This window comes from Narcine bancroftii, chromosome 9 (assembly GCF_036971445.1).
Source record: "Narcine bancroftii isolate sNarBan1 chromosome 9, sNarBan1.hap1, whole genome shotgun sequence".
Lineage (NCBI taxonomy): Eukaryota > Metazoa > Chordata > Chondrichthyes > Torpediniformes > Narcinidae > Narcine > Narcine bancroftii.
In genome coordinates, this window is record NC_091477.1 from 61,427,875 (window position 1) to 61,445,513 (window position 17,639).

General features: G+C 42.1%; 1 protein-coding gene and 1 long non-coding RNA gene across 4 annotated transcripts in view; one reads left to right on the top strand and one right to left on the bottom strand.

Annotated features, from left to right (window-relative positions):
- The window catches only part of LOC138743694 (NLR family CARD domain-containing protein 3-like), a 120,254-nt gene that overhangs the window by 76,785 nt on the left and 25,830 nt on the right, over positions 1-17,639 (bottom strand). For both annotated transcript variants that reach the window (XM_069899306.1, XM_069899305.1), the window contains exon 2: positions 3,539-3,677. Coding sequence is in view for 1 of the 2 variants with exons in the window: in XM_069899305.1 (XP_069755406.1) it covers positions 3,539-3,548 (10 nt within the window). In the remaining variant the exon portion in view is untranslated. The remainder of the gene's footprint in view (positions 1-3,538; positions 3,678-17,639) is intronic.
- The window catches only part of LOC138743696 (uncharacterized), an 85,197-nt gene that overhangs the window by 53,924 nt on the left and 13,634 nt on the right, over positions 1-17,639 (top strand). The gene's annotated exons all lie outside the window — the stretch shown is intronic.

Here is a 17,639-nt window from a genome sequence, read left to right on the forward strand (position 1 = left end):
CCACCCCTACTCTAGTGATGTGAGGATCGACTGGACGGCCCACCCAGCAGTTAGTGATGTCATCACACCAGCCTTCACAGTCGCCAACACAAGCAGCAGCCTCACTCTCTATCAGTTGCTGCATCAGTGACATTAAACCAAGACCAACTACACCCCCTAGCTAAGGCTATGGAAATGATTAAGGTTACATGCTGGGATATTGGGACCAGCAGCACCTCATGGATGACAACGGCAGCGGATTGAATCAGCCCACATCCAATGATGACTGCGAACTGAGCGAAACTGCACCTACACTCGGGGACCCCAGCGATGATATTCTGGCAGCTACCCCGATTCCAGCACTACTTCGGACAATCAGGCCTCCCGACCATTATAGTCCGTGAACACTGCATGCTACATCCCCCCATTTTTTTTCCTCTTTCCCTTTTACTCACCCCAGGGTTAGTTCCTAAAGAAGGGGTGAATGTGATGGTACAAAATACAATCACCAATGTATATATAACCATTTATAGAGCGGAAACAGGGCATGTCGGCCTTTCGAGACCGCACTGGTTCACTAGAACAACTCCACTAGCTCAAACCTCCTGCTATCCTCCAATAACCCTCCAACCCCCTTACCGCCATGTACCTATCCAATCTTCTCTTAAATGACAGAAGGAACCCTGCCACAACTATCTCATTCAGAAAATCATTCCATTCTGCCACCACTTGCTGAGTGAAAAAGCCACCTCTGATATTTATCTTAAAGTGTTGCCCCCTTACCCTTAACTCCCCTGTCCTCAGGGGAAAGAGTCTGTCTATGTCTAGTCTATCTATTCCTTTCATAATTTTAAATACCTCTATCAAGTCCCCTCTCAGTTGTCTACATTCAAATGAATATAAAGTCCCAATCTCCTTAATCTCTCCCTGTAATCCAGATGCTGTAATGGGTTAAACCTTCTCTGCACCCTCTCCACCTTATCTATATCCTTTCTATAGTTTGGAGACCAGAATTGAGCACAGCACTCCAAACCTGGCCTCACTAATGCAATAAACAGCTGCAGCATCACCTCCCAGCTCCTATACTCTATACTATGATTTATGAAGGCCAGCATACCATGTGCCTTCTTAACCACCCTGTCTACATGGGAATCCATCTTCAGTGAACTCTGTACGATACCCCCAGATTCCTTTGCTCCTCTGCGTGCCTCAATGCCCTCCCCTGAACTGTATATGTCCTATTCTGCTTAATTTTACCGAAATGCAGCACTTGTCTACATTGAATTTCATCTGCCATCTTTCAGCCCACTCTTCCAAACAAACCAAATCCTTCTGTAATCCAAGAAGATCTACTTCACTATCCACCACTCCCCCTATTTTCGCATCATCCGCATATTTGCTTACCCAGTTAACCCCACCCTCCTCTAAATCATTAATATAAATGATAAACAACAAGGGACCCAGCACCTATCCCTGAGGCACCCCACTTGTCACAGGCTTCCAACCATGACTCTTTGCTGTCTATCTCCAAGCCACCTCTGAACCCATGTCACAATCTCTCTACTAATTCCTAGTGACTGAACCTTCCTTATTAACATTCCATGTGGAACCTTATCAAAAGCCTTACTAAAATTCAAATAGATCACATCAACTGCTCTACCTTCATCCACCTTTTTTGTCACTTCCTCAAAAAACTCAACAAGGTTCGTCAAACATGACTTTCCTTTTACAAACCCATGCTGGGTGCCCCTAATCAATCCCTACCTATCCAGATATGCGTATATACTATCTCGAAGAATACCCTCCATAACCTTCCCCACCACTGAAGTCAAACTTACTAGCCGATAATTACTTGGGCTACACCTACTGTATTTTTTGAACAATGGAACAACACTTGCAACCCTCCAATCCTGTGGTACCACCCCCTCCTCCAGTAATCTTTGAAAAATCACTGTCAGTGTCCCCGCTATTTGTTCCCTGACCTCCCTTAAAGTCCTGGGAAAAATCACATCAGGACCAGGAAACTTATCCACTTTAATTGACGCTAGAAGCTCCAAAACTAATCTCTATCCTTTCCATAACTAAGCCCTTTGCCTCTCTTATCTCGTATAGCCCAATGTCCCTTTCCCTCGTGAATACGGACAAGAAAAAATTGTTCAATATTTCTCCCATTTCATATGCTTCCTGACATAGTTCACCAGTCCCATCATCCAGTGGACCTGTTCTATTCTTTTCCCTCCTTTTATTTTTCACATATCTGTAAAAATCCTTAGAATTTGCCTTTGTCTTATTAGCTATGGACACCTCATACCTTCTTTTTGCCTTTCTAATTTCCCTCTTAAGGTTCTTCCTACAAACTAAGTAACCACCATACATCTCCACAATCCCTTGTTTTTTTTATATATTTGGTATAGGCCTCCCTCTTGTCCAGAACCAACTTCTTAATTTCACCAGAAAACCACGGCTCCCTCGAACATTTAGTCTTCCCCTTTGGCCTGACTGGAACATAAAGATCCTGTACTCTTAAAATCTCACCCCCAAATGCCCCCAAAATTTCCACTATATCCTTTCCTGCAAAAAGATAGCCCACACAACTCTCTGCAAATCCCTTCTCATTTCTCCAAATCTGGCCTTCCCCCACTTGAAGACCTTCAACCTCGGACCTGACCTATCCCTTTCTATCATTAAGCTAAAGCTAATGGACCCATGATCACTGGATCTGAAGTTCTCTCCAATGCTTACCTCCGTCACCTGCCCCATTGCATTCCCAAACAACAAACAACACCGCTCCCCCTCTAGTTGGCGTCTCAACATATTGCTGCAAAAAGCAATCCTGAACACAATGCATAAACACTAAGCCATCCTGCCCTTTGACTGACTGCATTTCCCAATTTATGTTTGGAAAATTGAAATCCCCAACCAACACCACCCTATTTCTATTGCACATCTCACCTACTTACATATAGTATTAGTGATTGGCTGAGAGCCATAGCCATGCCTACTGGCAGTTCATAAAGGGCTGCTCCTAACCAGACCCAGGTCAAACTGGACTGGTCAACCTCGATGTAATATGCTCCAGTCTTTTGCTAATAAAAGCCTTGATTTGAGTCAATAAGTATTTGAGTCATTCGATGCGCTACACTGCAATTCCTGGGAAATAATTGGCAACTCCTGGAGATATAATGCCAACAGATCCATATGGATTTGGTTTCTGACTTTCTATCCCATTGTGCATAAAAATACAATGTGACTTTTCTCATGTTTTAAGCACATAATGCAGTGAGTATGTGCACTGAACTCTGCATTTTAAGAAGGTTCTCCACAAACAAAGAAGACAAATTTCAGAAACAGTCTCTAAAACTATGCTACTAATTGGACGTTTAACTTGGGATTGGTTTTTATCCCAATGCTTGAACCATCTAGCATAAAAGTAAGGAAGAATCACATCTATTCTAGACTTTAAGAGAACATGTTAATGTATCACCCTGTTCCAGATTCTGAAAAGAGTCTCACTTTCACTTTCCTTACATATCCCTCTGACCTGAAATAAGAGACTTACCTGCTGCCATGTTTACAGGTTTTGTTTATCTTCAGAACTCTGTTGGTCTGAGGCTGGTGAACTCAGGAAGACGTCTAAAAATAACTGTGAAGATTTAACACTTGAATTTGAAATTTGATTTGGAAGATTATTGTTTTTCCTAGATGATTAGAAGAAAGAAAAAAAAGATATCAATGGGAAAATGGAAGAAGGTTGGGTAGTGGAATAATTGCAACAAACTGGATAATTATTTTTCATTTACTCCATATGCCTTCGTTTCGTGCATGATTGGGTGGCATGGTTAGCATAGCGGTTAGTGCAATGCCGTTACAGCGCCAGCATCTAGCATTCTAATCTGGTGCTCTATTTAAGGAGTTTGCTCATTCTCCCCGTGTCTGTGTGGGTTTCCTCCATGTTTCCTCATGGGCCAAAAGGGCCTGTAACTGTGCTGTATGTCTAAAATTTAAAATGTGCTGCCACAACTGGAGCTTGATGTTTGAGATTTATATAACCCTGGCTAGAGTACATACACTCACCTTGAAAAATATAGAAACAGAAACATCTAATTCATCTCAAGTATATCCTACATATTAGGATCAGAAATATTTCCCAAATTCTCAGAATGGTTACAGTACAGGAGACCATCCATCCTATCAAATATGTACTGGCTCAACATATAACCATTGAGCACGTCCTCCTCTTCAACCCTCGTCCTACTGTGTTGCAAATTCTTTCCTCTCATGTATTTACACAGCTCACTTTTGTGCATTATGAGCGAAGCTACTACTTTTCTGAATCTCTCCATCACTTCTCCAATTTCTGCTAGCCTCCTGCCCATTCCCCCTTCTCCATCCTCTGTCTTCACTCTCAATTCTCCATTCTCTTCCATCTCATTCATAGAGCCTTCTTCCCTCCTCTTGGTTGCTGCCCTCCCTCCCTTATCCACCTATTACCTCCTGCCTTTGGGGCTGTGCTCCTCCCCCACCCCTCCCCCCACCATTTTGTTCAGATGCCTGTGGCATTTATCCATACCTTGATGAAGGGCTTTGCTACACAACCATAATTTGGTCTGAAGAATCGGTTGTATCTCAGAATGGACGCATGTTGGAATTGCGTACTTACCTTGTTATTCAGTGTCCCAGGGTCCATAGGTTGGGACCAGCTATCTTGATTCCTGTGTGCATGCATGAGTCTTTGGTTGTGCATGCATAGTGGGTTTGCATATTGGAGTTCAGATGGTGCATGCGCGAGAGTTAAGTGCCCTAACTATATTGAATTTGCGCCCTTAACTTTCACGCATGCACCAACAGAACACTCATACATAAAATGTGCATGCACCAAATGAAGACCCACACATACGCACAGGAATCAATTTGGCTGTGCCCAGCCTATGGACACTGGGATGCCAACTAACAAGGTAAATAGACACATTTTGCCTCTTGCATACCCTGTATCCCTGTTATAAGTTGTCAAATACAACATTTAAAAAAAAATATTCAGTTGTATGTGTGGATGGACAAGTTGTGGAGAACCTACATGAAGGACACTCTTTGACCTGCTGAGTTTCTCCACCATTGTACTTTCACTTCAATGCTGACTTTGCTGGTTTACTATTGAACTTGAAAATATTTTGTTGAGATGCCACATAATGGGATTGAAGGCCAGGAACAGGATGATAGAAAAATAAGAAAATATATTTGAATGATGGACTTCAATATACTGGGTGCAATATCCACATTTTCAGAGGACAGAATATCAGTAGGAACATTGAGCTGAAAATTAATGTTGAAAAATATCAAGCATTACATTTTGGTGGGATGAATGGCCAGAGGAACTATAAATGGGGAGCACACAGTTTGAAAGGAAATACAAGAACAGAACAATCTGGGGATTATGTGCAAAGATAATTGGAAGTGGGAGGATAGGTTAAGAAAGAGTCATAGGCACAAGACCAAGGAATCCTAACCATTCATAAAACATTTTTTCAGTAAACAGTGGATTTCAGTAACAGTACTGAGTCCATTTCTGAGAGTCATTGATGCATGATCAATTGCACAAAGACTTAAGTTTCAAAACTAACGGCTCTTATTTGCAAGAGATGGACAGTATCCCTGTGTTGGTCACTCACACTGACCTGGACTCGAACTGGGGGCAGGGGATTGTGACAGTCTTTATGCGGAAGAAAGGGGAGGAGTCACGAGCTGGCCAGTGAGAGCAGGGCCAACCAGGAAAGGTCATGTCATATAATGAATAAGTACAATAGTGGTTTCCCCACATTTACCTCCTCTTTTAAAAGAAAAGTCCCGGGGATATGGTGTGGTCAGCTGACCCTCATAAGTTCAGTCTGTCCGGCAGTCTTCTTTGACTTTGTGACCGGCGAGTACCCATCTGGAGGTCCATTGTGGTCTCCACCGGTTTCAGCTGATCCATTCCAGTTGGCTTAGAAGGGATACTTGGCTGCGCTGGGAGAATGGGTGGGTGGGTGTGTGTGTGTGTGTGTGTGTGTGTGTGTGTGTGTGTGTGTGTGTGTGTGTGTGTGTGTGTGTGTGTGTGTGTGTGTGTGTGTGTGTTGGCTGTTAGGTTGGTAGGGGTGGTGTGAGTTGGAAATTAAGGCCCTAGAGAGCTGGGAGGCATATTTGTTGGCTGGTTGAAGTGGGGGGTGTCCAGATGCTCCCACGTGTGCCAGGTCCTGGATAGATGTTGTGTCCTTGCACTAATCGAGAATGAGATGTAGCCATACCGTAAGTTTGCGTGGAGCAGCTGGACCCTCTCGACCAGAGGGTCAAACATACAGATCCTCATGTGCCAAGGGAACGTCAGCCAGATAGGTAAGGTGGTTCCCGATGCCTATCTCCTGGGGAATGTAAACAATCTCTCATGATGTGTCTGATTGGTGGCTGTACACAGGAGGGACCAGATAGAGTGGACCACCTCTGGAAGCACCTCTTGCCAGTGGGGGATGGGGAGGACTAAGTCCAGTAGTACTGCTTACCAGGCTCTGCCATTCTCCTCCTCCACATGGCCATTCCCTTTGGGGTTATAGCAGGTGGTCAGCTGTCATGACACAAGCCTGCCACCAGTTCGAGTCTGGGTCAGTGTGAGTGAGAAACATAGGGATGATGTCCATCTCTTGCAAATAAAAGCATTCAGTTTTGAAACTTCAGTCCTTGTGCAATTGATTGTGCATCTATTTTATTTGCAAGAGATGGACAATATTCCTCTGTTGCTCGCTCACACTGACCCAGACTCGAATTGGGGGAAGGCTTGTGGCATGACAGCCTTTATGGGGGAGAAAGGGGAAAAGTCATGAGCCGACCAGTGAGAGCAGGGTCAGCCAGGAAAGTCATGTCATTTAGATATAACAAATATATATAATAGTGGCTTCACCACATTCATATATTAGGAAAGTTTGATTCAGACTACCTTTAGAGCAAGTGCATCTGGTGTGATGGTGAGAACCAGTTCAAAGGGTTTCAAGAAGTAACAAAACCTGAACATGATTAGTTAACAAATAATGGTCTGACTCTGAGGCCGACATCAGAACCTCATTCAAGACGATGAACCCTCACAAGGTGTCAGTCCCTGATGACATACTGAAAATCTGTGCTAACCAACTAACCAGAGTGTTCATGGACATTTTCAATCTCTCTGCTGCAGTTGGATGTTCCTGCCTGCTTCAACAGGGCATCAATCATCTCAGCGCCCAAGTAGAGCAGGGTGAGCTGCTTCAATGAGTATCACCTGGTAGCACTAACTTCTACTGTGATTAAATACTTTGAGAGGTTGGTCATGGCCAGAATTAACATGTAACTAAGAAAAGACCTGGGCCTGCTGCAATTCACCTCTCATCACAATTGCTCCACAGCAGACACAATATCACTGACTCTCCACTCAGCTCCGGAGCACCTCAAAAACAGGAATTCATACAATTCATCAACTACAGCTCAGCCCTCAACACCATTATTCCCTCAGTGTTGGTCAAGAACCTCCAAACTCTAGGCCTCTGAATCCTCCTCTATAACTGGATCCTTGACTTCCTCATCAGAAGACCACAGTCAATACGAATTAGAAACATCTCCTCACTGATTATCAACATGTGCACCTCAAGGATGTGTGTTTAGCCCACTGCTCTACCCATTATACAGCCATGACTGTAGCCAGGCACAATTCCAATGCTATCTGCAAATTGGCTGATGACACCATGGTTGTCGGCAGAATCACAAATGGCAATGAGGAAGCGTTCAGGAAGGAGATAGATCAGCTCTTTGAATGGTATCACAACAACAAAAGCAAAACCAAGGAAATAATGGTGGACTTCAAGAGGAAGTCATCAAGGGCTCAGTAGTGGAGAGGGTCAAGAACTTCAAATTCCTGGGCATCAACCTCTCCAAGGATCTGTCCTGAAGCCTCCATGCTGATGCAATCATGAAGAAGGCTCACCAGCAGCTATACTTTGTGAGGTGTTTGAGGATGTTTAATATGTCTCCATAAACTCTCATAAACTTCTACAGGTGTACTATGGAGAGCATTCTGGTTGCATCATTGTCTGGTATGGAGGCACCAACTCTCAGGACAAGAATAAACTCCAAAGAGTGTTAACTTGGCCTGCAACATCATAGCCACTAGACTTCACTCCATCAAGGATATCTATGAGGCAGTGTCTTCAAAAATGCAGCCTCTATATTCAAAGACCCCCCCCCCCCACCCCCATCACCCAGGCCAAGACCACTCCGCTACCATCAGGGAAAAAGTATAGGAGCTTGAAGTCGAGAACTCAGCAGCACAAGGACAACTTCTTCCCCACTGCCATCAGATTCTGAATGAACAATGAACCACAGACACTGCCTGACTTTAACTTCTCCTATAACATTTTTTAATGTATTTTGTGAGATGATTTATAGAAATGTTCATAACTGTGATGCTGCTGCAAAATAATGAATTTTGTGACATGTTTGTGAGAATAAATTCTGACTCTGATTTACACGTGGAGAATTTACAACAGGGAACACACACATACACAGACAACTCATACACATCAGACGCTGGTTAATCACCGATCATCTCACCTCTCGATAAATCACTGATAATTGCAACTCACGATTGTGAAGCAAGGGTTAAATAAGCAGTATCAGTTTTATAGTCAGGATAATGTGATCTATTTTGTAACCACATAAGAATACACCCTTCTCACTATAGTAACTGTAGTGCACCACTGTGGGTCATATGTATATGTATATGAATGTGTCTGAATGGTTTCTTGAGATGGTGGAAGGCATCAGTAAGTAAAATCTCTTCTGTTATTTGAATCTTGCCTCTCCAAGTTATTTAAAAAGCCTCCCAAGTAACACAAAGACATAACATGTGGCAGTGGTATAAGAGAACATGATTAAAGTCATACAATTAATTGTAAGTAACTGAAATATGAAGGGGAAGAAGAGAAAAAACATTCCTGAAAAAAAAATGGCTGGAGCAACATCAGTTCACCCAGTGATGGACAGGAGGTTAAAGACATTGTAGAATCATTTAAAAAGTTTCAACAGAGTGTGATTTAGCATTCAAGAGCTATTTTAAAAATGCAACAGCAGAGAGAAGGTCAGTTATATACTTCTCTGGACAGGGGAGCAAGGCCTTGACTTATTTAATAGGTGGGAGCTTACAGGGGTGGAGAAAAATGATCCAGAGCAGATATTTGCAAAGTTTTTTTTCTCACCTTGAACCCAGGTCTAATCATAGAATTAAATGCTATGAATTTCAAGGTTTTATGCAAGAGACTGTTGATAACTTCCTGGCTGTACTAAAAATTGTTGCTGCAAAATGCAGATGAAAGGATATCGACGAAAGATTAGCTGATCAACTAATATGGTGGTGTCCCCATCCCAAAGTGCAAAAGTCTCTTATTGGGAAGGATAGTTTGAAGCCGGCCAAAGATATAGACACAGCCAGAGCCTTCGAAGCCATGAGGATGCAAATTAAATCCCTATCTATGCAGACCCACCCACAGCAAAGAGAAGGAAGGGTTGATGCGAAAAGAACATAATCAGAAAAGTGCAAATCACCAAGACCTACAGGAAGTGTGACAGTCAACATCCCTTCAATCACTGAAACAAATGCACCACATATGGTTCTGAATGTAGAGCCTGTGGTAAAACAAACCACTGGGCGAAGACATCCAAGTCTGGCATGAAAAGAACAGTAATACCAGTGAAGAGAAAAGATAACAAAAAGATCCACCATATAAAGGAAACAACAATGAGGATTCCGACACCCAGATACTGGACATAGAATCCATACACCTTCACGAGATGTCGGGTGAGATGAAAGAAGGAAGCGAGTTTCCGACAAGGATGCAAATACAGAGAAAAATCGAGAACAAGTCTACAATATTTAACCTAAGGGTGAAGCTGGATACTGGATCACAAAGCAACATCCTTCCACTCAGACTCCACAACCAGATGTTCCCAGAGATCATAATAAAAGGGTATCCAAAAGGTGGTACATTGAAAGCAGCAAATGTCACATTAATGGCCTATGGTGGACCCACAATCAAGCAGCTAGGGAGAACTAAGATCAATGGCTGCCATAAGGGAAAGAACATCTTCTGTACGATCTACATGGTAGATGCAGATGGACCAGCAATTCTAGGTCTGGATAGCTGCTGGGAGATGCAAATGATCTCTGTCAATTATGAGATCCTGATGAAGAAAATATGCCAAAAGTACAGAAACACACAGCAAAAAAAGAAGAAATGATTTCCACAGAAATACCTTCCAGGGCATAGCACGCAGTGGGAGCAGACTTGTTCACCAAGAATCAAGAGTGGTATTTAATAGTAGCCTGTACCTACTCTAAGTTTCCATTCGTCAAAAGGGTGAAAGACCTAAGAGCATCAATTATCACCTCAGAAATGAAAGCACTCCTTCCTGAACAAGGAATACCTGAGCAAGTAATATGTGACAATGGAACATAGTTCACGTCACAAGAATTCCAAAAGCTGGCTGCATAGTATGGGTTTGTTATCACTTCATCATCGCCATACAACCCCAAAAGTCATGAGTTCATTCAAGGACATGTGCAAACTGAAACGCACACTAGTTAAGAGTCGCAAAACCAAAGAAGACCCATACCTAAGCTCTTCTATCGTTACGAGCAACACCTTTAAGGGCTGATGTGAAGTCCCTGGCAGAACTTCTAAATGGCAGGAGGTATAAAACAACTCTACCAAGCAAAATACACCCTACAGAAGACCAGGTGGAAACCAGAAGAGGCCTGGCTGACATACAAGAAGAAGGATGCCAGCATTATAATAAACATGCATAAACATTGCCAGAACTCTTCAGAGGGAAGCATGTGCATATTCAAGAGCTGATGTTGAAAACATGGACCCAGCAAAGGTCATTGGAGAAGCTAAGACACCAAGATCATACATTGTCAAGACAGACTCTGGCAATTACATGAGGAGGAATAGAATTTACATCCAGCCAACACAAGATGTGATGAAGCAGCAAAGCCTGCAACACCAATATCAAGTGAGGTATCAAATGAAGAAACCACACCATTAATCCTGAAACATCAACACAGCAGTTGTCAGGTGAAGCACAACAAGCTACATCACCTACACGTGTACCAGCAACACAGGCCAACGGTAGCAGCCAAATCCACAAGAAGGCAAAGCAACATACTGCCATCAGTGCGATATGAATAAGGACTATTTAAACATAGTTGTGGAAATAAACTAACGTATAAGTTTAGTTATTTAAGATCCAGTGGAAAGAATGTAATAAAGAACACTAAATTTTTCTTTATCTTAAGAAGGAGGGATGCTGTATAGTCAGGATAATGTGAACTATTTCGTAATCATGTAAGAATACACCCTTCTCATGGTAGTAACTGTAGTGCACCACTGTGGGGTGTATGTATATGTACCTGAGTGTGTGTGATGGTGGAAGGCATCAGTAAGTAAAGTCTATTCTGTTATTTGAATCTTGCATCTCTAACTTATTAAGAAGCCTCCCAAGTAACACAGAGACATAACAGTATCCACTGCCCTTTTCTACACAGCAGGAAGGGCACACCGATTAACTAAAAAGTACAAATCTGTTTACAATCTACAACCTTCTCCCCTGGGTGAATGACACAGCATTATAATAAACCCCGCATTCGCCACCCAACTGGTTCTCCAGCATCATCCTAGATTGGACCCTCACAATAGGCCATCCATCCATGGTTCATAACCTGGAGACGAGCTCAGGGTTTGCCTCAAGGTCTAAAGAGAGTGAACTGCTCTGCATGGTGGACTTTATACTGCAGCCGGCTAGAAGTGCTGGCTCAGGTGTGCCTGCATGACCTATGAGAACCAATTGTGTGGCAGCTTCACCAGTGGGTGAATCTAATCATTGATTAGCAGGTGAAGTGACTTCTGACCTGTTTCTAACTGGAGAGGTAAGGTGACCTACTGAATAGTACGCCAAATTTGAAGTACTGTGTACAGTTTTGGTAACCAAATTATAGGAAAGATATAAACAAAATAGAGAGAGTGCAGAGAAGGTTCACGAGAATGTTGACAGGATTTCAAGGCTTGAGTTACAGGGAGAGGTTGTGCAGACAGGGGCTTTTTTCTCTGGAGCGTAGAAGATTGAGGGGGGACTTGATAGAGGTGTTTAAGATTTTAAAAGGGACAGACAGAGTAAATGTGGATAGGCTTTTTTTAATTAAGAGTGGGGGAGATTCAAACTAGAGGGCATGGATTAAGATTGAAGGGGGAAAATTATAAGGGGAACATGAGAGGAAATTTCATTACGCAAAGGGTGGTAGGGATGTGGAATGAGCTTCCGGCAGACGTGGTTGAGGCGGGATCATTGGTTACATTTAAGGAAGGACTGGATAGTTACATGGAGAGGAGAGGACTGGAGGGGTATGGACCGGGTGCTGGTTAGTGGGACTAGGAGGGTGGGGATTTGTTACTGCATAGACTAGTAGGGCTGAACTGGCCTGTTCTGTGCTGTAAGTGGTTATATGGTTATCCCATGAAAGTATTTACATTATTCACACTCACTTTTGGCCCACCAACTTCCCCCAACTACACAAGACCACCCGCTTCCAAGGAACTGGTCCATGGCTTGTTTCATTCATTCACTGACTCTCATGTTTGTTAAGTGAGTGATACTCCCCGATTCATCCAGAATGAAGGTGAAGCACTGATTGCTCATTTGGCTGCAACCAGGTCATCCGATTCCACCACAGACGTCTTGTTGGCCAACATCTCCATCATGCTGGCCATTCATTTGGGTGGTGGCTCAGATTATCGAGGTGTATGGTAGCAGCTAGCAGCAGCCATCCCATAGGGAGTCATGGATATACCCAGCAGCCACATATCCAGTGTGTTCTGTTTTGTACCCAGGGAGCACCTGTCTCCAGTGGGCCATCGGCTGTGGGCACTGTCGTGCCTGGATACTCTTTCTGCTTGCACTCGTTGTGTCCTGCTTTCACTCCTGCCAATCAATCTGACCAGTGCTGATTAGAGTCTGCACTAACATTCTTTAGCCCTGCTCACCAGTTGGGGACTCGTTTTGAGAGTCGGGACTTTGTATAGACCAATTTGTGCACAGGGAAAGACCTGCCCTTGAGCCACCCATCCCACTGAGAGTCACTAGGAGTGAGTTTAATAGTGTGACAAAGTTGATTGGGGACCATGACTCCCTCCCTCAAAACTCATGGACCTAGACAATTTCCCCCACCACACCCACACAGTCTCTTTATTAAGTGTCAGGAAGGATCTGTGTTGTTGTCAGTTCTTCAGCTGCATCTGGGTTATTAGCTCTGCTGGCATATTTGTGAGCCACTCAACTGGTTTTTCCCCCCTCCAATCAGTGCCACGATCACTGCTTCCAGCTTCCGTAGAGGTGTCATCCTGTGAATGAGAGCAAACCCACTTTACTCTGTTCACATCCCCTCTTCTTGTTGGACCCCACTAAAACCTCGATGGCAACCTGAGTCCCCACCTTATGCCAAGTTTGCCTGGGATGTTGGTGTGATTAGCACTGGTTTCCTCCAGGGCCAGTCATCACTGCATGTTCCCCTTTCCCCAATGTACAGCCACAGTGATATAGGGCATCCAGTCTCCTGACTGGGAAAGGGCCACTGAACAAATCTGCCGGTGACATGACCCCAATCCTATGGCAGCAGAGTGGAGGGTCATCACATATTGGTCGATCCTGAGTGTCTCTGAAGGGACACGGTATCATGTCGGGGAGAAACCAATGGCAGGCTGGGAAAACATGTGTTATGGGGGAGGAATCCCCTCCTTTAATGGTTATTTCTGCCTTCCAAATATGAACACATGCTCTATTCTCAACAGAGCCGAGCCCTTCTGGTAAACAAATGGTCTCCATCACTGTTTCCTGTCTGCCAGGCCAATCAAGGATAGATGTCGGCCTCAGAGACAGGTGTTCACGTGTTCACATGTTCAGGTTTTGATACTTCTTGAAACCTCTGAGCTGGTTCTCACCATTACACCAGAGGTACCTGCTCTCAACTAAGGACTCTCAACCTTTTTTGACCTTGGACCCACTTTAATTTTTCAAAAAAAATGCATACCACACCATTAGCAGAAAAAAGTTAAATATTCAAAAGAAGTTTTAATTAAATCATTTACTGCAAGTGCATTTCAATGCAATTAAGGTCGGGAATACAGTGGACACATATTTCATATTGAACTACTACTTCATTATGTCAACCATCTCAAACACACTTTTAACCATTGTCGTCACTTCAGTGGGAACCTTGCCCCTGACACTGACTGCAGATTTTTTTTGATTCAAGGGACAAATTTTGTTAGTTGCAACTTAAATCTTCACGTTTTGTAATTTTCAGTGGGTTTCTCTAAGCTTGTAGCAAATCATTGACTGCACTTATGCCATGTTCTACTAAATAAAACGATGGAAAATGTATCAATAGTTCCCTTGCTAAAGTAGTCGAGTTTGGGTATTTCTTTTTGATCTCATTAGACAGCCACATCATGGTTCCTTTCACTTAAATAGAGTTTTCACAGATTCATCATGTTGCAACTCAGATAATTCCTCTTGGTATTTTTATGAACCCAGAGGACCCCAAAACCCAGCAGCAATAGAACTTCACCAAGACAAATAGTTACTTAAACAAAAGCTGCTTTTAACTTTCTTTAAACAGAACTTTAACTTATTACTATTAACTTAACCGAACTTAACCCCCTTCTAATTCTAAATGCATGTGTATGTAATGTGTATATGTTCAGGAAAGTTCTTTGATTCACAGTCCAATCTCACTTCTCACTCCTCCAAGTTCACCAGTATCAGGCAATTCTTATACTGTGCACAGAATTTAACATTTACGAAGTTCACCAAGCTCTGGTGCTTAAAGGTAAATGGTTTCCACTCAGGAAGGTTCTTGGTGATTAGAGATTTGTTGTTCATTGGACAGACACACAAACACAAACTGATCTCCCACGATCAGCACTTCAGTGTCTTGCCGAAGAAACTTGCCCCATCATGGGTTTTCCAAATAATAACCTCTTCTTCCAGGTTACCACAAAGTTCCTCTTGTTTCCCTTATTTAAGGAGAAACACTCTAGCCAGCCATTTCCTCTTGTAAGATACAAGGGTTTTCAACAGGCTGAAGTCAGAACACACAACCCATCTTCAAAATGGGTTTTCCACCAAGCTTCCAAAAGCCACAGCAGAAGTCAGATCTCTCTCTCTCTCTCTGCTTTTAAAAGTCACATCCTCTTGCAGCACTAACCCAATACTTGAAAGATCTTTACCTGCTCTTTGAACCTGGACTTCCAAACAGTCCCATTGTTCTTTCAAAGCTACTGGTGCCTGCATGACTGGCTTCAGCCAAGCTCTTGAATTTTACATGAGATATGAAGTGTTACTCTGTTTGTGGTGTTCTACACTATTCCACCAACAAAGTATCTTTTTTAAAGACATATTATGTTTCTATGTAACACTCTCCCCTTCAAAGGAATTTTAACTTTCAAGTTAACTAAACTGATTTTAAAATCATTCTCTTTGGCTTGGCTTCACGGACGAAGATTTATGGAGGGGGTAAAAAGTCCACGTCAGCTGCAGGCTCGTTTGTGGCTGACAAGTCCGATGCGGGACAGGCAGACACGATTGCAGCGGTTGCAAGGGAAAATTGGTTGGTTGGGGTTGGGTGTTGGGTTTTTCCTCCTTTGCCTTTTGTCAGTGAGGTGGGCTCTGCGGTCTTCTTCAAAGGAGGTTGCTGCCCGCCAAACTGTGAGGCGCCAAGATGCACGGTTTGAGGCGTTATCAGCCCACTGGCAGTGGTCAATGTGGCAGGCACCAAGAGATTTCTTTAGGCAGTCCTTGTACCTTTTCTTTGGTGCACCTCTGTCACGGTGGCCAGTGGAGAGCTCGCCATATAACACAATCTTGGGAAGGCGATGGTCCTCCATTCTGGAGACGTGACCCATCCAGCGCAGCTGGATCTTCAGCAGCGTGGACTCGATGCTGTCGACCTCTGCCATCTCGAGTACTTCGACGTTAGGGGTGTAAGCGCTCCAATGGACGTCAAAAAATCATTACAGTGATAATAATACACAATATATAATGTTATAACAATGTATCCCAATCTTGAGAGTTTATATTTCTTGACATGTTCAATTTTAACATCTTGACAAACAATCTGCTAACACATTATTTGTACCTGTGACATGATTAATTTGCAGATTATATTCTTGCAATATTAAACTCCAGTTTAACAATATTCTGTTTTTATTATTCATTTTATTCAAAAACACCAGATGATTGTGGTCAGTAAATATCACAATTGATTCATGAGAGGTATCGAGATACACATCAAAATTCTGCAGAGCAAGTATTATAAACAACACATCCTTCTCTTTTTTTAAACTTTATTTAAGATTTTTATAACATGAATAAAATAGAAAGTTACAGTAAAAAGATTAAATATAAGATAATAAAAATTACAATACTACATCGGCAGACTAAATAAACCAAATTAGTACACAACATTAATGACCTAGCTTAAAGTTAGTCCAAACCCCCCCAAAAATAAAGAGTGAAAGAGTGAAGAGTTAATAAAATGAACAATAATTATATATAAAAAAAAACCCTTCCACAAAAAAAGATAAAACATAACAAATAAAGATACTAACATCAAAAAAAGAAAAAAAAATATCAATACTAAAATATCAAACTTAAAAAGATATTTAAATCAAACTTAAATGCATATATTTAGCAAACGGAGTCCACTTCAACCTATAAAAAGACATCCTATCCTGAATTGAAAAAGATATCCTTTCCATAGTCAAACAGAACTTCATCTCCAAATACCACCTATCTAAAGTTAATATATTTCTATCTTTCCAAGTAAGAGCTATACATTTCTTGGCCACAACTAAAGCTAAATAGATAAAAGAAATCTGATAATCTTGTAGGCTCAAATCAATTAATGATTGCATATTCCCTAATAAAACTATACCAGGATCTAATACAAGACAAATATTATATAAACTATTAAATATAGATTGAATACCCTTCCAAAACTGTTGCAATCGATCACAAAACCAAACAGTATGCAAAAAAGTATTAGCCATCTGGTCACAACGAAAACAGCAATCCGACTTACTAAGACCAAATTTTTTAGTTTCTCTGGTGTTAAATATAACTGATGTATAAAATTGTAATTAATCATCGCTAATCTAGCATTAACCAATTTCCTAATACTATTCTGACAAATTTCCATCCAAGCTTCTTCAGCTATTATAAAACCTAAATCTTTTTCCCATTTCAACTTATCCTTATCCCAATCTTTTTTACTATCAATTTCTTGTAAAATACGTCCTTCTCAATAGGCTGATTTGTTAATCTCAAAACTGACCCAACTTTATCTTCAACCAAATCATTCTCTAATAAAAATGAGACTCCTTGCATGTGTAACTGAAACTACTCCTACTACAACAGGCCCTTTAACTAATTCTGAACTCACCACTATTTTTTGCAGAGATATTGATTCTACCTAATCTCCAACACCTTTAATCAAAGTTGTCTCTCCGGTGTTTGTCCTTTGATCAAGAGTTAAAACATTCGCCAACAACAGTGAC